General features: G+C 44.7%; 1 protein-coding gene across 2 annotated transcripts in view; it reads right to left on the reverse strand.

Moving 5' to 3' along the window:
* Positions 1-2,968: 2,968 nt before the first annotated feature.
* LOC141073662 (uncharacterized) overlaps positions 2,969-24,065 on the reverse strand; it is a 91,924-nt gene continuing 70,827 nt past the window's right edge. For both annotated transcript variants that reach the window (XM_073561014.1, XM_073561019.1), the window contains 2 exons: positions 19,855-19,945; positions 2,969-4,687 (listed from right to left, as the gene is read on the reverse strand). In XM_073561014.1, the coding sequence (XP_073417115.1) occupies positions 3,171-4,687; positions 19,855-19,945 (1,608 nt within the window). In that variant the 3' untranslated portion in view covers positions 2,969-3,170. The remainder of the gene's footprint in view (positions 4,688-19,854; positions 19,946-24,065) is intronic.

Below are 24,065 nucleotides of genomic sequence, written 5' to 3' on the forward strand. Positions count from 1 at the left end.
AGATATGGCTTTTTCTTTGCCACTCTGCCCTGAAGGCCAGTATACCGGAGTCGCCTCTTTACTGTAGACGTTAACACTGGCGTTTTGCGTGTACTATTTAATGAAGCTGCCAGTTGGGGACCTGTGAGGCGTTGATTTCTCAAACTACAGACTCTAATTTACTTGTCTTGTTGCTCAGTTGTGCAGCGGGGCCTCCCACTACTCTTTCTACTCTGGTTAGAGTCTGTTTGTCCTCTCCTCTGAAGAGAGTAGTACACATTGTTGTAGGAAATCTTCAGTTTCTTGACAATTTCTCATATGGAATAGCCTTAATTTCTAAGAACAAGAATAGACTGTCGAGTTTCACATGAAAGCTCTTTTTTTTCTGGCCATTTTGAGAGATTAATAGAACCAACAAATGTAATGCTCAAAGGAAGGTCAGGTTTCTAGCTTATCTAATCAGCCAAACTGTTTTGAGCTGTGCTAACATACTTGCACAAGGGTTTTCAAGGGTATTCTAACCATCCATTAGCCTTCTTACACAGTTACCAAACACAAAGAATCATAAGAACACTGGAGTGATGGCTGTTGGAAATGGGCCTATATACATCTATGAAGATATTGCATTACAAACCAGAAGTTTGCAGCTAGAACAGTCATTTACCACATTAACAATGTATAGAGTGTATTTCTGAATCATTTAGTGTTAGCTTCATTGGAAAAAACTGTTTTTCTTTCAAAAATAAGGAAATTTCTAAGTGATCCTAAACTTTTGAACGGTAGTGTATGTGATATTATACGGTCACTGTGGTGGTATATGTGGTCTGGACATGGTGTGGCGGTATTTGTACCTTGTATGTGATATTATTCAGTCACTGTGGTGGTAATATGTGGTCTGGTCATGATGTGGCGGCATTTGTTCCTTGTATGTGCTATTTGGTCACTATGTGGTGGCAATATGTGGTCTGGTCGTAGTGGGGTGGTGTTTGTTCCTTGTATGTGATATTATTGGGCATCATGTGGTGGTAAGATGTGGTCTGGACATGGTACGGTGGTATTTGTCCCTTGTATGTGATATTCTTTGGTCACTGTGGTGGTCTGGACATGGTGTGGCAGTATTTGTTCCTTGTATGTGGTATTATAGGTCACTATGTGGTGGTAATATGGTGTCTAGTCATGGTGCAGTGGTATTTGTCCCTTGTATGTGATATTATTGGTCATTTTAAAAATTGAAAAATAAATAAAAAATGTACCTAAATTGTATAGGATATTTTAACAAATGTTTAATAGGTTAGAGTAGGGTAGTGCTCGGCCAAAAGGGTCTAACTTGTTGTGGTGGCTGCTTAAAAAAATCTTTTGACTGTGGACAGTACGAGGGGTGGAGACGGGGCTGGGGTGGAGCATGGGAGGAGTCTCAAGGGGATACCGAAAATTTTGCCAGTATGGGGCCCTGAAATTTCTAGTGGCAGCCTTGATGGCAAGCAATATCATTGTGCCTTCTGTGAGGAGGCTCAGTCCTCATTCAGCATTAAAGGGAATCTGTCACCTTTTTTTTCCCCTATTAGCTGCCAGCATAGACATTGGGGGCTTATCTGCAGCATTCTGTAATGCTCTAGATAAGCCTCCGATGTAACCTGAAAGAGAAGAAAAACACGTTATATTATACTCACGGAGGTGGGTCCGGTCCGATGGGTGTTGCGGTCCCGTCCAGCGCCTCCCTTCTTTATGTGATGACGTCCTCTTCTCCCGTCCTGAAATGGCTCCGGCGCAGGCGCATTGCTCTGCCCTGTTGAGGGCAGAGCAGAATTCTGCAGTGCGCAGGCGCCAGACCTCTCCCGACGCCTGCGCACTGCAGGACTCTGCTCTGCCCTCAACAGGGCAGAGCAGTGCGCCTGCGCCGGAGCCATTACAGGACGGGAGAAGAGGACGTCATCGCATGAAGAAGGGAGGCGCCGGACGGGACGGCGACACCCATCGGACCGGACCGCCAATCTCCGGTGAGTATAATATAACGTGTTTTTCTTCTCTTTCAGGTTACATCGGAGGCTTATCTACACCATTACAGAATGCTGTAGATAAGCCCCCGATGTCGATGCCGGCAGCTGCAAAGAAAAAAAGGTGACAGATTCCCTTTAAGACTAGGTGATTTTTTTTATCGTCTGTACATTTTCCTGCAAAAGGAGGAGGGACACAAATGTATTGGAGGACTATTTTTTGTGGATTCATATTATATTGCCCAACACATTTGGCGCATTATGCAGTATCGGGGAGCCCATTGGTGGCCTCATACTGAATTAGGGAATATACTGAGGTCATCATGCCGTATTTGGGACAATGTGGTAACCGTATGTATTATGAGAACTGTGGTGACTTTATAAGGCATTGAGGGCACTATGGGGACATCATAATCTGTGTGAGGGGCACTATGAGGCACATCATACTGTGTGGGAGAACCAAGTGGGCATCATTGTGTAGGGGAATGCACAGTGAAGACATCATACTGTGCATGTGTGGGTTAACATAGGGGTAAAATGTGTATATGGAATTGGGGTGGGCATTATATCTTATGGGGGCATCTTGGGGATGTTGTCCTGGGTGGATGCCATGGAAGGTGTATCGTTGTGGGTGGTACACTAAGGGAAATCACTATTTTTGTATGTATGTCAATACATTTCTCTCTTCCTTGTCTTTAAAAGTTGTGAATTCTACATTTGATGACCACGCTACATAATTGATTTGTTTAGGGGTCAGTGGTTTTAAGGAGTGATCAATTCAGACTTTTACTTTGACACCTCATGATTCTGGTGTGTGTACCCCCTGGGTCTCATCTAATTTTTAGATCACTATTAATTGGATGACACAAGTGGGGCATTAAATGGTTACATTGCAAAAGTTCTGATCATGTATAACAATCTCTCTCGCAATGGTCAATGTCAAATAGGATGGAAGAAAGAGTTAATACTGTAGTTATACAAATGTAAAATACATATTTTGTTCAAATAAAGATGCTTTATTTTACAGTTATTAGTTTTCAATAACAAATGGTCATTGGTAATTGTATACATTTTCTAATTATTTAGTGGAGTAAATTATTTAAAATTTATTTTATAGACTAGTAAATTTACTATAACTTATGTATTTTTATAGTACATGTTGTCAAGAAAACAATTAAAACATTACTACTTTCATTCTTAACATGAAAATGGTTTCTGCCCTGTGTGAGTTAAATGATGTCTAACAAGATTTGCTTTCTTATTAAAACTTTTTCCACATTCTGAACATGAAAATGGCTTTTCCCCTGTGTGAGTTAACTGATGTATAGAAAGTTCTGATTTATTTCTAAAACCCTTTTCACATTCTGAACATGAAAATGGTTTCTCCCCTGTGTGAGTTCTCTGATGTGTGACAAGAATTGACTTCCGAGTAAAACATTTCCCACAATTTGAACATGAAAATGGCTTTTCCCCTGTGTGGGTTCTTTTATGTATAGAAAGATCTGATTTATTCCTATAATCTTTCCCACATTCTAAACATGAATATGGTTTCTCTCCTGTGTGACTTCTCTGATGTATAACAAGACTTAATTTACTTATAAAATTTTTCCCACACTCGGAACATGAAAATGGTTTCTTCCCGGTGTGAGTTAACTGATGTCTAACAAGAGTTGATTTCTGATTAAAACCTTTCCCACAGTATGAACATAAATATGGCTTCTCCCCTGTGTGAATTCTCTGATGTTTAACAAGACTTGCTTTTTGATTAAAACATTTCCCACAGTCTGAACAGAAAAATGGCTTCTCCCCTGTGTGAATTATCTGATGTGTAATAAGATAGGATTTCTTATTAAAACATTTCCCACATTCTGAGCATGAAAATGGCTTCTCCCCTGTGTGAATTAGTTGGTGTTTAGCAAAATATGATTTGCCTGTAAAACATTTCCCACATACTTGGCAAGAAAATGGTTTGTCTCCTGTGTGAATTCTTTGATGTCTACCAAGATCTGATTTGCATTTAAAATATTTTCCACATTCAGAGCATAAAAATGGCTTCTCTCCTGTATGAATTCTCTTATGCATTTCAAGTTTGGCTTCTGCACTATAACATTTCCCACATTCTGAACTTGAAAATGGTGAATCACCTGTGTGAATTCTCAGATGGGTAACAAAATTTGTTTTCTGGTTAAAACATTTTCCACATTGTGAGCATGAAAATGTTTTCTCCCCTATATGACTTCTCTGGTGTATTTCAAGTTTGGCTTTCACACTGTAACATTTCCCACATTCTGAACATGAAAATGGCTTATCTGCTATGTGAACTCTCTGGTTAACAAGACTTGCTTTCTGAATAAAACATTTCCCACATTCTGAGCATGAAAATGGATTCTCCCCTGAGTGATTTCTCTGAGGTGAAAGAAGACTTGATTTACTACTGTAATATTTTCCACATTTTGAACATGAAAGTGATTTCTCCCATACGAAAGCTATTTCATTTTCAACAGCACTTCTCAGACTTTCATTTTGTTTATTTGTCTTTGAAACAGAAGAGAGGACCTGTTGAAAAAGATCAGGTGACTGATCTTTTCTGAGATGAACCTGAGGTGTATCTGTGAAAATTACAGGTTCTTCATATGTATTTGGTGCGCTCCTACGATTATCAGCTGAAAAATCTGGCAATACCACATGTCCTTTGGAGCTCCTGGTACAGTCATCTGCCAAAAACAAAACAGATATTTTTAATCCTTTCATGACTTAGGACGCATTTATACAACATATTTCATATCCCTGCACTCCATGTGGGCTCCAGAAATGAGCCTACATTTTCATCAGCTGACATGTGCAGTTGTTAACATGTTAAATGCTGCTATCTTCTACAGATGTGTTTAACATATCCGAACCAGAATCATCACTATTCCCGCCCATCGGCACTCATGTCCCATGACCGCAGGGCGCTGATAGGTTGGCACGACAAGTCAGGGTCTACAGAAGACTCCTGTGGTTATCATCGCCTATCTGCTATTAGCGCAGCTTTGTGGCCGGCACTCTTAACAGATGATAATCACAGCTTCTAGCCTCCTACAGCAACTATTAAAGCCAGTAAAAAGTGAAAAAAAGTTTTTAAAAATGTTTAACAAATTAAAAAAATTGTAAAAGTTCAAATCACCCCCCTTCGCCCCATTCAAAATAAAACAAAAAACCCAAAAAAGTATATTTGGTATTGCCGAGTTCAGAATCGCCTAATCAAATATAAAAAGAATGAATCCATTAGGTAAAAAGTCATAACGAGAAAAAAAAAATAAATCAAAAAGTCATTTTTTTGGTATCCACAACATTGCACTAAAATGCAATAACAGGAAATCAAAATATTGTACCTATCCCAAAATGGTATCAATAAAAACGTCAGATTGGCAAGCAAATAAGTCCTCATCCAGCCCCAGATTCGGAAAAATGGAGATGCCACAGGTCTCGGAAAATGGTGCTATTTTTTTTTTTTTGCAAACTTTGGATTTTTTTCAACTTAAGTAAAAAACGAACCCTCTATAATAACAAGAGGACCGTGAGAATACTCCAAAAACAAAATACCATATATACTTGTATATAAGCCAACCCGAGTATGAGCCGAGGCACCTAATTTTGCAACAAAAACTGAGAAAACTTATTGACTCGAGTATAAGTTGGGAATGCATTTTCCTCTCATCCCTATCCTGGTATGCAGGTTCTCCATCCCCATTCTTGTATGCATGGTTCCTTATTCCCATCCTTGTCTGTATGGCTCCTTATCCCCAGCCTTGTACGCATGGCTCCTCATCCCGATCCTTGTATGCATGGCTCCTTAATCCCATCCTTGTCTGCATGGTTCCTCAACTTCAGCCTTGTCTGCATGGCTCCTTATCCCCAGCCTTGTCTGCATGGCTCCTTATTCCCAGCCTTGTCTGCATGGCTCCTTATTCCCATCCTTGTCTGCATGGCTCCTTAGTCCCATCCTTGTCAAAAAATACCAGTGCCAGCAGCTGGACAATCATTTGTCCCTGCTCATTAAGGGAATGAATATTCACCTCTCTCCACTCCCAAAGGTGAATATTAATTACCTTAATGAGCAGGGACACGGGCGTAGGAGCTGCTGGAAGCCGGTGGCTGCAACTGCGCACGCTGTAACAGAAATGAATATTGCCAGTGCAGTGAATATTCATTTCTCTTTAGCAGCGGACACAGGAGTTAGCCACATTAGCCAGCTCCTGCCTCCTGTGACCTGCAGCTCCCCCGTTCCACTTCCCCCTCTGTCATCTGTCACAATGACTCATGTATAAGCCGAGGGTGGCGTTTTCAGCACAAAAAAAGTGCTGAAAAACTTGGTTTATACACAAGTATATGCGGTAAATAAGAATTAATCGTATTTAGTTACCAATGTAATTTAAAGATAACCTGTCAGCTGTGTTGGCCGCTATAAAATGCGGCCACTGCCTTTCAGGGCTTATCTACAGCATTCTATAATGCTGTAGATAAGCCCCCGATCCAACCTGCAAGAGAATAAAAATAAGCTTTATTATGATCACTCGGGGGGGCGTCCGGTCCGATGGGTGCCACAGGTCCGGGTCCAGCGCATCCCATCTTCTTGAGACGCCGCCCTCCTGCTTGCTTCATGGCTCCTCGGCATCGCACTCTTGCGCAGGCGTACGTCTCTGTCCTGTTGAGGGCAGAGCACAGTACTTCAGTACGCAGAGAAGTACTCCTGCACAGGAGTGTGATGCCGAGGAGCCATGAAGCAAGTAGGAGGGCGGTGGACAGAAGATGGGAGGCGCCGAAGCCAGACCTCCCCCACAGGGTGGATATAATAAAACTTATTTTTCTTATCTTGCAGGTCAGATTGGGGGCTTATTACAGCATTATAGAATGCTGTAGATAACAAAAAACACTAAAATTGAGCTTGACGTGACTTGATACACATGCAGAACATAATCGCATGTTGACATTGGCCACAAAACAGTCTGGGGAAGCCTTATATACAATTTCCAGCTCAGGAGAGGAAGCCACACCCTGGCTTACACAGAATGAGGTAATACAAAGAAAAAACACAAAAATTGAGCTCTGCATAAGTACCAACTCAGGTCAAGCTCAATTTTTGTGTTTTTTCCTTGTATTATTGCATTCTGTGCAAGCCAGGGTGTGACCTCCCTCTCCTGAGCTGGAAATTGTATACAAACGCTTCCCCAGACTGGTGTTCCACTGATTGGGCCCAGTCCTTTTGTCTGCCCTTATTCACATACTGAGGTCAACACTGACACATGGCAAGGTTTTTAATATTAGACAGTGTAGGACTGTCCCGATCAGAGTTACCTTGTCATGGTGGAATGGCTTTTATGCTATTTTTGATAAAAAAAAGTATTACTAAAACTCTGTTATTTAAATGCACTTTTTGGTTTCTGTTTACTTAGTTACATCAGGGTTTTTGCTCACTTTTTCTCTTGTAGGTTTTAAATGCTGTAGATAACCTCTGAAAGGCAGTGGCCACATCTCATAGTAGCCAAAACAGCTGACAGGTTCCCTTTAAATACATAATAATGACATAAAACAAAGAAAGAAAGGAGACGGCCACACATGCTGTACAGTGCACAGAATACGAAAGACACTGTGCAAGGAAATAAATCATCAATATTGTTAAATAGAATGTCTGCAAAAATGGGTAAACACCTATTGCAAGCAATACCTAATATTGCAGCAGTTACTATTGATGGGTGACAAATGTCATGCCAAACATCTCAGGGAGTAGCATAGCACATAAAGTGCAGACCAATATTGTAAAAGTGTCAAGTGCTTGAAATGTGGAAATAATGCAGAGTGATGCTGGAAGATGTCCCAAGCCTGTGCTCAGATCAGAAGGGACGGATATCTAGAATAAAGCTATAATAGCATTAATCCGAACCTTCAGTCCACAGACAGAGAATAAAGATGATGATAAGACAAAGTTGGCAATAAGTCAGGTTGTTGGTAAGTCACCAAGTCAGGAGGACCAGGGTGAGGTGGTGGAAGATGAGGTGGTGCATGACGAAGTCACCGACTCAACTTGAGAGCGAGGCCAGCAACACTGAGGGGGGAAGGATCAGCAGCACTGAAACAGGCAAGAAAAGGCAGTAGGGTGTCCAGAGGGAGAAGGCAGGCAACTGTTCTGCAGAGAACAGACACTCTGGAATTTGTCCGTCAAAGAGTTAGATGTTTCCCAGTCTGTGACTTTTTTAATTAGAGTTTTAATTAGAATTAGAGAAAAAAACACAGTCATTTGCAACACGTGGGAAGCCAAGATCAGCAGGGGCCTGACCATTAAGAGCCTAACCACAGCCAGCATAATCAGGCAAAGCATCAGAATCCGTGGGCCGAACGCCTGGGTCCATGATTGGTGCCAGCAGACGACATCACTGCCTCTTCCCCTGTGCTATGTGCTTCCGATTCCCCTGTCCGTGACAATGGCTCAGATGCATCCCATCCTGGACCTGTCCTTCTGACGCATCATCATCAGGCACTTACAAATCCTTGTCCCAGCACAGCATTCAGCTGTTCCAACCTCAGGCTTTGGAACAAATGAGAAATTCTCCAGCCACCCACAGGCCCAAACACTAAACGGGCACATTTCCAGGCTGCTTGTCGACAAGGAGGATTTCCGATGACTCATGGAGGCAGCTGTACCTTGGTACTCAGTCCCCAGCCGCCACTTTTTCTCCCAGTGTGGCATCCCCACCTTGTGTCAGCATATGTCCAGGAACACCGCCTGTGCCCTTATCAATGTGGTTACTTGGATTGTCCACTTAATGACCGAGACGTGGACAGGCGCTTGTGGTAAGGGACACTACATTTCCCTGATGGGTCAACGGGTGAATATTGTGGAAGCTGAGGTAGAGTCCCACGCACCCTGGCACGGCACATGTGCTCCCAATGCCAAGGATTCCTGGCCCTTCTTGTATCAGGATTTCCTTCACCTCCTACATCAGTTACTGCACCCTCCTCATCCCCCTTCTCTGATGTGTTATCCAAGAGTACATTGTTCACATCAGTCGGAAGCTCTGAAGCACTGTCTCAGCAAAGCAGCAACAGACTTTAGTAAAGCTAATTTGCCTAGAATACAAACCTACACCATGACAGAGTTACTTAAAGGAATAAAAGACCAGACAGATCTGTTGCTTTTGCAGCTGAACCTCCAACCAGGCATGGTCGTGTGTGATGATGGCTGTAACCTGGTGGCGACTGTGAAGCTTGGCAACCTCACACAAGTACCATACTTGACTTACGTGGTCAACTTGGTAGTTCAGCGGTTTCTGCAAAACTAATCCAGATTTGTCTGAACGTCTGGGCAAGGTACACTGCATCAGCGCCCTTTTCCGCAAGTCAGCTACAGCAGAACATATAAGTGCCAGCACACCGACTGGTATGCGACATGCTCACGTGTTGGAATTCACACACTGTACATGCTGGCAAGGCTTTGTGAGCAGCAGAGGCCAGCTGTTGAGTACCAGCTCCAACTTGCTTGTTGGTATTCTGGTCAGCCTCTGCACATAACTGAAGAGTGGGCATGGATGTCTGACATTTGTGCTTTTCTCCAAGAAATTGAGTCCACAAAGATGGTTAGCGGTGAATATGCCATAGTCATGGAAACAATTCCACTTCTGTGCCTACTTAAACAGTCACTTCTAACAATTAAACATGAAGTTTTGCATATGGACCAGGTGGAGATGAGAAAACACATGACAGGGAGATATTACCCATCCCAGCCTCATCTCATCTGCTCAGCATGTATTGGGTAACACTGATGATGTGGAATCTGAGGAGGAACAGGAGCTGGTGGCTAGTACACACACAACCTTTGTAGCTTCCCTCATATGTGGATGAGCTGAGAAGGGGAATGAGGATGAAGAGATGTAGGAGGAAATGGGAAGGATTCATCATGGTGGAGACAGGGAAGTGTTGGCTGTAGGGAGCTTGGAACATAGGGCAAATTTATGAACCACTGGCTTTCCCATGACGTTACATTCATCTTGGCCAAAAAAATAGCACTGGTTCTTCACCCTGCTAGACCCACACTACAAGATGAACTTTGCATCTCTTCTTCCTGAGGCGGAGAGGTCTTCTAAGCTGGTGCTATATACCAGAAGGCCATTGTGGAAAATTGTTGAAAAAATGAGAAAACGGTAGCAGCAGGGGGCAAGCTTCCTTGCCCAACCAAGAAGAGGCAGGGGAGACACACACCAGGTACAGATGAGACAGTTGTACACTGTCAAAGGCTTGGTCCAATTTCATGAAACCCTCCCAGCATTCAGGCCCTGAAGACTGGGTAATTTTGACAAGGAGGGAAAAGTTTTTAAATGTGATCATGCAATACCTGGATAACAAAACCAACGTACTCCCCAATTCCTATGTGAACTTCAGCTATTGGGTCTCAAAGCTGGACGCCTGGCATGAGCTATCCCTCTAAGGAGGTGTTGTGCTGTCCTGCCACTAGCGTCTTGTCTAAGCAGGATTTTAGTGCCACCTGGGGAGGTCATAATAGACAGGTGCTTTCGTCAGTCAATAGAAAGTGCTGACAGGAGCACATAGTGTCTTTAATGTTTAATATTTGAATAAGGTCCGCCAGTTGTTGCCTTCTAGGGTTTATGGATGACCCTACTTACAATTTTGTCCTGGCTTTGCACTTTGTGAAAAGCCTTTGAATGTAAGTGAACATATATTCCCTTAAAAATTAGATTTTTATTGTTATAATTAAAATACTCCAAAACTAAAAAATGCTTTTTGTGCAAGGATAAATATGAAATTTATGTAGTCTCAGAAAAAGAAGGGACTGATCACAGCCAAGAAAAAAAATTATAACGCCCTGATTTGCACCTAAACTTGGCACCCTAAGATAGTAAATTTAGCCTCTGCTTGACAACGGCTCTCCCTTATATCACAGGTAAGATCTGTCTCTAAAACAAAGGAGTTATGAATACAGAAAAGGTTTATAGGCACAACAGGAATTGATTGTGGCAACTATATTCAGATAGTGTTCACACTGTGCTACTAAATGATTCTGCCCCATCTCTTTAAGATCATGATAGTGAAAAAGGGTGGAAAGGCATATTGTAGGTCAGATTGTATTACTAAATTATATCAAAAACCTTTCAATATGTCTCCTTCAGATAGATGTAAGAGTTGAAATAATGTGATTAATATAGATTCAGTACAGATTCAAATCAATATGACTCATATGATTCATAAGAAAAATAGATCTAGCACTTATGTCGCTGAAGTCGCCTCAACAAGTTTCCTTATTTTTTCCTACGGTTCATTGGGAGGCTAAAGGTGCTTATCGGACGTCATCAAAAAGAATGTCATTGCAGATAACTTCATAGAAGAAACAAGCATTGATGTGCTTATAACATTGTCTTCCTGATATGTCTGGTGGTAACCACATGCAGAGTTTAAATAAGACTCCCAGGTCTAGACGCCAGATTTGCTTGTCCCCTCATTGAATGATGTAGATTATTTGTGTCCCAGATATGTAATAAGCTTGCGTCCAAAAAAAATTGAGAAAAGTATTCAAGGAGTGATACCTTTATTGACTAACCAGAGAAATTAGATTTGCAAGCTTTCAAGGCTCAGAAGGCCCTTTCATCAGGCTGCCTGATGAAGGAGCCTTCTGAGCCTTGAAAGCTTGCAAATCTAATTTCTCTGGTTAGCCAATAAAGGTATCACTCCTTGAATACTTTTCTCAATTTTTGGGGGGGACATAAGTATTTACATCTATTTTTCTGGCTAACCCGGTACCACAATATTATTTTGTATTGTACATAATAAGTGTTAGGGACGGCAGAACGCACCAAATATAAATAATAGGAGGTGCGTTTGCCGCCCGGGGTCCACCGTGCGGTAGATGGGAAGACCACTGCTGACTAATGGCAGACTCGCCAGGAGGTTGAGTACTGCGCTCGGGTTAGCGTCACCCGAGGCACTTAAGGCAGGCTCCTGTTAAAGGCACAGAGAAGCCCTAATATAAATTAGGAGTACACGCTGGGCCTGTTGACTTCACAGGGCCAGCCAGCGTGTGGCGTCGCAGCTGCAAACGCCAAGAGGTGCAGCTGAGCGCAGTGCGGCAGTAACTGCAGCCGCTTAACGACAGTGCCGGGAGACCGGACACCGTCGGACGCTAGTGATAGGCACGGTAAGCACAGTGGCGCATAGCTTACCACAACCTGGAGCTGACTAATACCAACACTCTGTCACCATTCATAATACCAGAGGGAAGGGGTTTCAAATAAGTCAGTCACCAGACACATGCATCCATCACCATACACACATAGCAGATAAGTCTACACTAGCGCATGGCCGAGCCGCCATGCGGGCTTTTTATAGCCATGTGCTTCCGGGACCTTCCAGTACTTTGAGAAGGACCAATCAGATCCGACGCAGGACCTGAGCATGTGACCCCTGCTCTCCACTGAGAGGTCATCTTGCGGGCATGCCCAGTAGCACAGCGAGAGGACTTAGCCATAGATATTAAAGTATACTGTGTCACGTGGTATAGTGTTGTCACTCTTGGGCAGGTGCTGCCATCGCTCCCCGGAAGACTCCTCACATCATTCACATTGCTGGGCAAAATCTTGCGCTTGCGCACTGAAATCGCAGCTTGCGCCTGCGTACTATGCTTTGCCATACTGTGGACAGAGTCGAAAATATAAGTGTGCATGTGCCCACAGCAGGTCAAAGCATAGTGCGCAGGCACAAAATCAGTAATAATCTAGTTGTGGTGATAGATTACCAGTAATTATTATTGCTGTATTTTACAGTAGTATTCAAAATATAGCAGTCCAATATGACTAACCAGATTAATCACTGTTTTTGGTATAAATTGTATTACTACATGTCAAACACTTTACCGGTTGGTGCACTGGATTCTAAGAAAACCAACAGACTCGGCATTCATGACATGCATGTTTTTGACTGTGTGTATAAGAAAAATTAATTGAAAGGGTGTGTTCAAAATAATAGCAGTGTGGAGTTCAATTAGTGAGGTCAATCATTCTGTGATGAAACAGGTGTGAATCAGGTGGATTACTGTAAATAACCCTTATAAAAATTAACTTTTATTAAACAAGTACTACAATACGATCCTGCAAGAGTGAAAAAAGTGCAAAAGTGCAAAAAGATTGAAAACAAACTTATCAGTGAGGTGGTCTGATCCTAAGATCTGAGCCGTAGAAGCACCTTCCTGTCTGCGGGGGCAGGCACCCTATGTAGAGATAGCAAGAATAAGCTCCCCCCGCTTCTATATCCACTATCCCTATTGAAAGCCTAGTGGCCCTAGATATGAGACAGATGACCAAACAACTTCTGGCACCTGTCAACTGTTATTCCAGCCCAGAATGCTTGGACTACATCCCACAATTTCTTGCCATTTGTTAGCTTTGCCTCAGAAACGGCATTTTTTGTGTCACCCCACAAGCGTTCTATCGAATTAAGGTCCGTGGATTGGGCTGAACACTTCATAACCTCAATTTTGTTGGACTGGAACCAATATTTTGCTTGTTTTATGGTGTGTTTAGGGTTGTTGTCTTGTTGAAACACCAATTTCAAGGGAATATCGTCTTCTGCGTAAGGCAACATGACCTCTTCAAGTATTTTAATATATGCAAACTGGTCCATGATCTCTGGTAAGCGTTAAAAAGGTCTGTCACCATAGTAAGAGAAACATGCCCATATCTTGAGGCTTGCACCACGTTTCATTGTCTTCAGAGTGTACTGTGGCTTAAATGCAGAGTTTGGGGGTCATCTGACGAACTGTCTACGGCCCTTGGACCCAAAAAATAGAATTAGTATTACCGGTAATTCGGCTTCTAGGAACCTTCCACGACAGCCATATCGGAGGATGTCTCCCCGCCCTAATGGGGGACAAGAAACACACAAGAGGTTAAGTAACCCTCCCCTTCCTGCTATCTCCAGTGTTTTTTCTGGTCAGACTAGCATGTATAGTTACCACCAAAGTGCAGGTATCATCCAATAAGAGTATTAGATAGGGAGGGAAAATAGTGCTGTCATGGAAGGTTTCTAGAAACCGAATTGCCGGTAAGACTAATTCGATTTTCTCTAGTCACCTTCCACCACAGCCATATCGGAGTACCAACAACTAATTTCTTATGGAGGGACAGCAGCCTGCACAACTCGTCTAACAAATATTAAATCCCTGTTGAAATTTAGTCTATAGTGTCTGGTGAATGTATGGACAGACGACTAGGTGGCGGCTCTGCATATCTGCTCAGAAGATGCGTCCCCTCTCTCTGCCCATGATGTTGAAACTGAATAAGTAGAATGGGCTTTCAGAGATGTAGGAGGAGGAACGTTCTTTGATGAATATGTGAGGCTTATAGCTTGCCTGATCCAATTTGCAATTGTATTCTTTGCCGCCTTTTTGAACTTAATTCCGATCGGAAAACTGAACGAATAAATTCTGGTCAATCCTCCAACTCTCCGTCTGCTGGAGGTGGAAGAAAACTACCCTACGGATATTGATGGTGTGGAAGACTTCTTTCCTCACATTGGAGGGATTTGGACAGAAGCAAGGCAACACAATGTCCTGAAACCTATGAAAGTTCGAGACTACTTTAGGCATAAAGGAGGGATCCAATCTTAGGATGATACTAACCTCCGTGATAGTCAAATAGGGTTCTTGTATTGACAGGGGCTGTAATTCTCCTACACGCCTCACGGTAGTAATTGCTACCAAAAACACAGTTTTAAGTGTTAAGTTCTTTAGAGTTATGGATGACAGAGGCTCAAACGGATCCTTGGTCAAACCTTTAAGAACTAGATACAAGTCCCGGAGGGAACTTGACTATGAAGTCTAGGACGGATTCTAGTTGCTGAGGTCATGAAGCGTTTGACACATTGATGGACGCCAGATCTTGATCGTAAAATGAACTAAGAGCTGACACCTATACCTTCAGTATACTAGGTGTGACTCCTAAATCTAAGCCGTTTTGAAGAAACTCTAATATCTGTGTGATATTAGGATGGAAGGGATCTGGAGTAACTGGGAAACACCAAGATGAAAACTTTTTCCAAACCTTTCCGTAAATGGCATTAGTCATGGGTTTTCTACTTCTCTGTAGAGTTTGAATCACTTTCTCGGAAAGGCCTTTAGCCTTCTGAATTCTGGCTTCAGTAGCCAGGCTGCAAGGTTCAACTTGTGCGGGTCTGGGCGCAGCAGAGGACCCTGGTGAAGGAGGCTGACCTTCTGGGGCAGAAATATTGGGCCTTCCTGAGCCATATTGTGTAGAGCTCCGTAACAGCTTCTCTGTTGTGAATTCTCTTAATCTGACTTCTGGGTCGGGGCTCCCTCTGGTGGTTATTGTGGGTAGTGGAGCTGGCTGGGTTGATGAAAGTTTGCCACCTGACGATGATGATTGGAAATCAGGGGGTCACAGACTGGAGTATTTAAGTGAGCAGGCTTCCTTCAGTGGCTGCTGGTGATTAGTTTCTCTCTGTGCATTTTGAGGTCTGCTGTCTCCTGTCTGATCCTGCATTCTTCAGGTAAGTGATTCTTTTGCTAATCCTTTGCATCTGATTTGGTTTTGCCTTTTCTGCTTGCTGCTTTGCTTTGAGGGTTCAGTGTGCTCCCTGTTGGGGCAGCGCTGGACCCCGCTCCATATATTACAGCTTGTGTCAGTTTGTTCAGTCCCCTGTTATATTAGTCTCTTTTGCTTTTCTGCCAGATTACACCAGAATGCTGATATAGTGGGGGAGAGGTCGTGAGGCCTCAGTGTTTTTTGTACATCAGACGTGTTGGATTTTTCAGGGTTTTTGCGTGATTTCAGACAGTGTCTTTCCTGTCCTATCCTGTCTAGACAGTTTGGGCCCCATCATTTGCTCAGTCTGTTTTCTGCCTGTGTTTGTGTCTCATCTTGTCTCACCGACAATATATGTTTGGGGGCTGTCTATTCCTTTGGGGGTCTACTCCGGGGCTGTTTAGATTTCACCTTTCTTGCTTTAGACTTAGTTAGCTCTCCGGCTGTGTCGAGGCATCTAGGGCATCATAGGTACCCTCCACGGCTACTGCTAGTTGTGTCGTTAGGATTAGGAGTCTGCAATCTGCTCAGTTACCAACCTTTCTGGTTTCCTGGTGGCCTAGCCTATTCCTGCCATCTTCCTTGGTGACTAGTTCATAACACTTCTCCCTGGCCACATGGGAGCCACCAGGATTGTAGTGACCTGTTCTGAGTGTATCTTCTGTAGTGTTGTTGCTATCATGGGAATCAGTGTGAAGGTGTAAGCCAGACCGAACTACCAAGGATGGGAGAGGGCGTCCACTCCCCATGATCCTTTGGTGGGACTGAGGGGAAAAAAAAAATTTTCCACCTTCGCGTTTTGACTGCTGGCAAAAAGGTCCACATCGGGATTTCCCCACCTTGACACCAGAGACAAAAATACTGTTTGGTTCATGCACCATTCCCCGGGATTAACGTCCTTCCTGCTGAGGAAGTCCGCCTGTGTATTGTACGATGCCCTCAGATGTACTGCTGATACGGACAACAGATGTTTCTCTGCCCAGGAAAAAAATCTTGCAACCACTAATTTTAGATTGAGGTATTTCGTGCCTCCTTGGTGTTGGAGGTAGGCCACTGTAGTTAGTTGTAGTTGTCTGAGCTGACGCGTACATGATTTCGGACAAGGGTTGATGCTGCCTTCAACGCCTCCTCTACCGCTTTAAGCTCTCTCACATTTGAGCTGGCTCTGATGCCTGGGGTCCATACCCCTTGGAAGTGTGATCTCTCCACTATAGCACCGCAGCCTCTGGTGTCTGTGGTGAGGATTTTTAGGGGAAGCTGATCCCAGCTGACACCCCGCTGGAGGTTCTGGTAGTCAAGCCACCGTAGGAGAGAAGCCTTCACATGACCCGAAGGGGGGGTTCTCTTGGTCAGTGAGTTCCAACACCGGAGTACATGGGACTCAAGAATCTGAGTATGGGCTTGAGCCCAGGAGACAGCTTGGATGCATGCTATAAGTGAACCCAGGATGGACATCGAGTCCCTCAGGGTGGGTGCTCTCTGATCCCTGAACCTGGAGATCCTCTGAACTAGGTCGAGCTGTCGTTCCCTGGGTAAAAAAGACGTTCTCTTTTCTGAGTCCAGGAGTATTCCTAAGAACTTCTTCCTCGATGAAGGATGAAGGTCTGATTTCTCCAAGTTTGGGATCCAACCCAAGGACTGTAAAATTTCCAGGGACCTCTCTTCGTCTTGGTTCAGGCGAAACCCCTTTTGGGCTTTAGGCTTCAGCCCCCCCAAACATCTCATCCTGTATAGAGTATTCCACTTCCTCCTCTTCAAATCCCATAGTGCCCCTCACCATACTAACTAATTCTCCCATATCCTCGGAAGAGAAAAAGTATTTCTTCTTATCGGATTTAGGGGCGGAAGTGTAACCCTCATTTTCCCAAGCATCTTCTGAAAGGTATCAATCTCGCCCGAGTCAGATTCCACAGGTGCCATTTTCCTTTTCCGAGTAGGAGGGGGCTGTGGTGTCGGGGTCTGGGAAAATGTTGTCATAGAAGATTGGATTTCCTGTCTGATGAGTATTTTTATACTGTCCAGTAGGGAGGGCTGCTCTGCACGTAATACATCGTCCGTGCAGGGCTGACAAAGCTTCTTCCTATATGCAGAGGGAAGTCTGGAACCACACACACACTTGCGGCTTGGTTTATCATTTTAAGGGCAGAGGCCATGTCTCCCTAAAACAGAGAGAAGGCATACTAAGTCACCTCAGAAACTACCCGGACAGAAAAGGGGGGACCCACCCCACTACTTACAGTAGGAGGGTGAATGCTGGGCTCCGCAGAAGCAGGCAGTAAGGGTTTGTCGCCGTCCATGGTCAGTCTGTCACAGTCACCTGTACAGATAGTGGCCTTACCTGGACGCACTCAGAACAGGATTTAAATAACCGAGGTCCACCAGCGTGTTCTGTGCTCCTCCCCTCGGTCCACAGGTGGGGGTTATCTCAATCACCCCTTCTCCACAGCTGATTCCCCAGCTGCTCAGCGGCTGTCCCATCCATCAACCCCGTGGGGTTGCTGGGGCTCACTCACCCCGTCGGGTGATGCCCTGTGAGGGTCGGTGGTGCTCCAGCTGCTCTGATGGGGCCCCGGAACCGCCGCCAGCGGCCCGATAATTACAGGCCACGCGTGCATTCCAGCCTGGAACGCGGAAGTTCGGTGACGGTCCTGACGTCATTTCCGGTGCGCATGGCCCTGGATACAGCTGCATGGGAGGGGAGGACCCCGGCCACACATCACCGCCCCGCTTTACCGCACTGCAGAGGTGCAGGAGGGGCGGGCAGGGGTCCCGAGTACCACCAGAAGCGGAGACGGGAGCAGCCCTTTTCAGCGGAGGAGAGCAGAGCCCCCGACCGTTGTCTGCCCGGCATACAGGTAGATGAAATAGTGCCTCCGGTCACCGGCCACGGCAGCACTATCAGGACCTCTTCATGCCCCATAGGGGACAGGAAAAACACTGGAGATAGCAGGAAGGGGGAGGGGTATTTAACCTCTTGTGTGTTTCCTGTCCCCCATTAGGGCGGGGAGACATCCTCCGATATGGCTGTCATGGAAGATGACTAGAAAAAGAACAATTTTACTTTCATCAGTCCACAAAATGTTTCTCCATTTCTCTTTAGGCCATTTATGCTTTGGATGATCATTATCCACGGCGCCCCATCCTCTATTTTCTTCTATATCCTTCTGTAGTGACCAGAAAAACCATTACTAATGTATGTCATATGTCATATGGTAAATGTGTTCTCTATTCCTTACATGATTGCATTTGTAACACCGATTTCCCGTCTAGCCTTGGGAGGAGGTAAATTATTTAATATTATGCTGCCCTCCTTGTTTTGGTATTACAACTTGTAGTTCTATACTGCCCTCTTCTGCCTTAGTTTGGCATTGCAACTTGCTAAACTGATTTGAAAATAAGTGGCAGTTGGAGGTGTGAGGGAGACTGAAAAGGTAGTGTTACGTGCGGCTTTGGTGGTGAGAGGAGGTAGGAAATTGAGGCTCCTCGTCTAGACCAAGCGGGTAGTACAAATAGCACCCTTTTAGGAGTGCCCCGCATTTACAGCAACAGAGTGTTGGGACAAGAGAAGGAACTGCACAACTGCGCAGCAGATTTTTCTGGATACTCCGATCTGATTAAGGTTAGCTAATCCTCCCCCTTCACGCTGCACAAATGAAAAGTTACTGCCATCCTCCCAAGGCCGGGACCAAGAAAAGGCTTTGACTGACACAAAGTGTAAGGAAAATTGTATCTGCTATCCAAGACTGTTACATTGAAAAACATAAGAATTGTTACAAGTATTCAGTAAAGTTCATCTTTCAAGTTTGCACGGGACCCCTGGTGTATGCTTCTTTCGTCCGCGGCCTCATATCTTGCGGGCATCAACATAATTCTCAGACTCATATATCCGTCAACTCTCCCCCTTTATTAATTGCCACCTAACCTAGGGATTGTTAGAGCCATCAGAGTCACCGTGACTGAACCACCCTCCGAGGTAGTAGGCCCTGCATCCCACAAGGCGGTGCGACACTTCTGTATCAGAGATTCCCAACACTAAATCTTCAAAAGAATATTTAGAGTCATCCACTGATCGCAGTGTCCTGTGATGGACATGACTGTGAATACAGAAGGATCTCCTCTACAGCAGCTCAGAAGCGATTATGGAAAATACTGTAAAAATATATTTTTAAATACTAAAGCTTAGTGTAAAATCCAAACGTAAAGCTCTGTATAATAAACATTCAACATATAAAGTATTTCTACAAGCCACTGACAAAGTAGAACCTGTGACTTCTCAGCATTTAGTCGTCAGTAGTCACCTGTGTGGCTATCTGTAGGAATCTCCTCTTTATGCGGCTCATCTCCCTTCACATATGTCTCTGAAGTATTAATATGGAGCAGTTCTTTACCCTGAAACAAAGATTGTGAAAGTCACAGACAGAAGAGGTCACGATAAATGATTTAGAAGAACAGAAAAGTGCATAAATTAGCAAATCAAAAATTACATGACAGCAGTAGTCTAAGGGGTAACGCTTCTCCTTGTGGAGTGTAACATACCAGCTCTGATTTACTAATGTATGGAAGCTTATTTGCCATTCAATGCTACGCTGGGAAATTTAATATGCAAATTGCCTCTTTGGAGAGGAAGAGGACTTGAACTCTACTGTATAGTTCCACCTGTTGGAAGCAGAAATCCTACAAGTCACTATCAACAAGTCTTGCAATATGACTTAGGACAAAAGCCAAATCAGAATCTCGATTTTGAGACACTGTGTTTTGGGATATTACCTCTCGTCAGTGCAAAGTATGAGAATGGATGGGGCGTGGCTATGTAGCCGAAGAGAGAGGACGCACGCTGAGGGAGCTCCTGCATATCCTGCACCAGATCTTCTCACTGTGACATCTCTGGCGACACCTGGACGTCGGGACCCCCCTAGGCCCCCCCGCAGGAGGACATATAGTGGCTCTGTTGTGCTGGTGGCTGGAGGGACTGGAGTGAGCGGTGGGGCCTGCACGAGGCGGCGGCCATCTTAGACGCGCGCTCTATCAGTGAGAGCTGCAGCGTCCAGCCTTCACCGTTGCAGCGCTGCCGGGCAGTGGCCTATATCCGGAACACTTAGGGGATATGAGGTGAGTGCCCTGGAAAATTGGGCCCCTCGTTCCCCCCTCTCACTAATAGATTTACTTGCCTGTTGGCACCATTACTGTGGGGACTTATGCTCCCCTCACCGCTGCTGTCCCTGTGGGGCTACCTGCTTCTCCTCTTCCCTGGTCACAAGAGGTTTCATCGATTCAGCACCAGATACTGTGCCTATTGATCTGTGTGATCCCCCCTCCAGCGCAGGGGCTGCTCTTGGGACATAATTATTTAACATCAGCCCTGCTCTGCTTACAACTGGAGGGGAAATCCTCCGGGACATATACCTCTGGATATCCTGCTGTGCCACATCAATAATGGCCATGAATCAGTCTAAAGGATCAGCAGCAGCAGAAAAGCTAAAAGAGTTTGTCAGACCCGACCCCTTTGAAAGTGCACGGTCTCTTAGAAATAATCCTCTACAAGCTCAGCGCAAAAATCGTCCCCCTGGGGATGAGGAAGAGAGCGAGCAGGAGGAACTAACTCTCAAACAGGCATCTGAACAACTGATGCAGGCCATTTCCCTGACAAGAACATCCCTGACTGATAAAATAGAGGATGTTTACATTGAGGTGGGGTGACTTCGACAAGATTTGCAAGCCATGAGAGGACGCATTACTGAAGTGGAGACAAGAGTGTCCCAGGTGGAAGACACCATTACGCCTATGGAGGCCAAATTAACCAAGGTGGCAGGCTCTGTGAATGCCTGGAGGCAGAAGGCAGATGATGTGGAGAACAGAATGCGCCGGAATAATATCCGTATCATTGGTCTGCCGGAACGCTTGGAAGGTCAGCACCCTGAGCAATTTCTGGAGGGCTGGCTCAAAACCTCTTTGGGAGATGAGTTCTCTCCAGTATTCACCGTCGAGAGAGCTCACAGGGTTCCTACAAAACCCCTTCCTCCGGGAACCCCACCCAGACCCTTCCTGGCACATCTCCTCAATTGTAAGGATAGAGACACCATTCTGCGCCTCGCGCGGCAAAAAAGTCCCATCAAGTTCGATAAGGCTGTGATCTCGATTTTCCCGGATTTCTCCATGGAACTCCAGAAACAGTGGGCACAATTCATTGAAGTCAAGAAGTGGCTCAGAGAGAGGAACATCATGTATTCGATGATCTATCCGGCCCGACTTCGGGTTGTCCACGGAGGCTCCTCTGTGTTTTTCACGGATCCGGCGGAGGCGACTGAGTGGCTGCGGTCCCATAAGTGATCCCCTGTGAAGGAATTCTAATGTATTTACTGCTAACTCGTATCCTTCTATTGAAGATATAATTGGAGCCTTCCTTGCGGGTGTCCAGTTACCAACAATACCGGACACTGAGCTCAGTGATGGTATCCCCTTGTTTAGTTTTATATGGGAGCGTGGGACTTGGCTCCTATACTGTTAGCTTTTTATTTTGTTTTCTTTTTTCCTTGTTTTTTTATTTGTTAAATGTTTTAGTTCTTGTTGTTACCTAGGTAGCAATCGCTGCCAGTGTCAGTTCTATTATCTGTGTGATATCTCTGAATCTTGCTTGAACATTAACCTGCATTATATCCAAATGGGTGAGAATGGGGTCTGAATTAATATGTATGACCTGGAATGTGAGAGGTATAAAGACCCCTCAGAAGAAAATTAAGGTGTTCTCACAAATTAGGCAATACCGCCCTCACATTGTGGCTTTGGTCGAGACACATCTGACTAGAGATACAGTTCGGTGTGTTCAAAAGCCGTGGGTACAACAGTCTATTCATACATTTCATAACAGTTATTCAAGGGGGGTTTCACTACTAACATAGTAACATAGTTTTGAAGGCTGAAGGAAGACCTTATGTCCATCTAGTTCAGCCTATTTTTACTGCAGCTGTTCTGCATTGTGAGTCCTGGGAAAGGCAAAAAACCCACAGAGTAGAAGCCAATTTTCTCCATAGGGAAAAAAGTTTCCTTCCTCTTAGCTGGGTCAACCATCTACCTATAATATTATGCTATTCATAACCTTCTATACTGTTACTCACAAGAAAAGCATCCATTCCTTTCTTAAATTCATTCAGTGAGTTGGCCATCACCACTTCCTCAGGAAGAGAATTCCAGAGCCTCACTGCTCTTACCGTGAAGAACCCTCTTCTATGCTGGTGCAGAAATTGTCTTTCCTCCAAACGAAGAGAATGCCCCCTTGTTCTTGTCACAGTCCTTGGTACAAACAGTTCAATGGAGAGATCTCTGTATTGCCCTCTGATATACTTGTACATATATATTAGGTCTCCCCTAAGTCTTCTCTTTTCTAGAGTAAATAGACATAATTTTGATAACCTTTCTGGGTATTGTAGTGAACCAACTTCATTTATCATTTTAGTAGCCCGCCTTTGAACCCTTTCAAGTTCAGTAATGTCTTTCTTGAGCACCGGCGTCCAAAATTGCACACAATACTCCAAGTGTGGTCTGACAAGTGATCTGTACAGAGGGAGAATTATGTTTTCATCTCGTGTCCCCAGACCTCTTCTAATGCATCCCATGACCCTATTTGCTTTGGTGGCAGCTGCCTGACACTGGGCACTCCAATTTAGCTTTTTATTTGTCATGATCCAGTGTTGGATCTGGCGGTGTTAAAAGCACAAAGTGAACTTTTTTTTACTTTGGTTGAGTTCAAAGGTGTTTTGACTGTCCCCGGTGGTGGTTAGCGGTATCGCACCTTAGGTTTAGGTTAATGTTCACTTAATTATGGATCAGGTGGGACTCCCTATAAAGGTGTGCTCAGGGTGTTCACTCACTGCTGGTGATATTTCTTGCTGAGTTGTTGGAGAGCCTGGTGGAAGGATGGAGCTGGATAGGAGTCCTGCGCAGTCAGCCAGAGAGAATGAGTGCCAGCTAATGGTGTCTGCAGGAAGGACTGGCATGGCTTGGTGGAGTCGCAGTTTATGGTGTCGGCGGGAAGTGCGGTCATGGCTTAGAGGAGTGGCGACTAGGAAGAGAGTTGCACTCAGCATGCTCTACTTGGTTGCTGAGAACTGGACTCGAGCATGCTTGGATTCTTGGTAGAGGCTGGACTCATCTTGGGACTCTGTGTACTGGACTGCTGCAAGTGGTGATGGACTCTGCTCCCAGGCTGCACGATGGTGATGGATCCAGTTATGGTGATGGATCAGGGTGGAGGAGAAGATGCACACAGGTGGTGGGCTCTGTTGCTAGGAGCGCACGCAACAGAGCAAAGATAAGTGGTGTTTCCCCTGTATTGTCTTTTTCCTCATGTGTGTTGTTAGTGCAGTGGTGAGATTAGTCTCCGCACCGACCTATTCCCTAGTGAGGATTTAGGCTCAGGGCGAGCAAGGGCATTAAGGTACGCGTGCGGCAACAGGTGCGGAGCCTGTTTAGGGAATGTGAGGAGTGTAGGGACACTGGCTCAGTGGAGTGCAGG

The sequence above is a fragment of the Dendrobates tinctorius genome, unplaced genomic scaffold, assembly GCF_039654945.1.
Source record: "Dendrobates tinctorius isolate UK_male_01 unplaced genomic scaffold, ASM3965494v1 ptg000014l, whole genome shotgun sequence".
Lineage (NCBI taxonomy): Eukaryota > Metazoa > Chordata > Amphibia > Anura > Dendrobatidae > Dendrobates > Dendrobates tinctorius.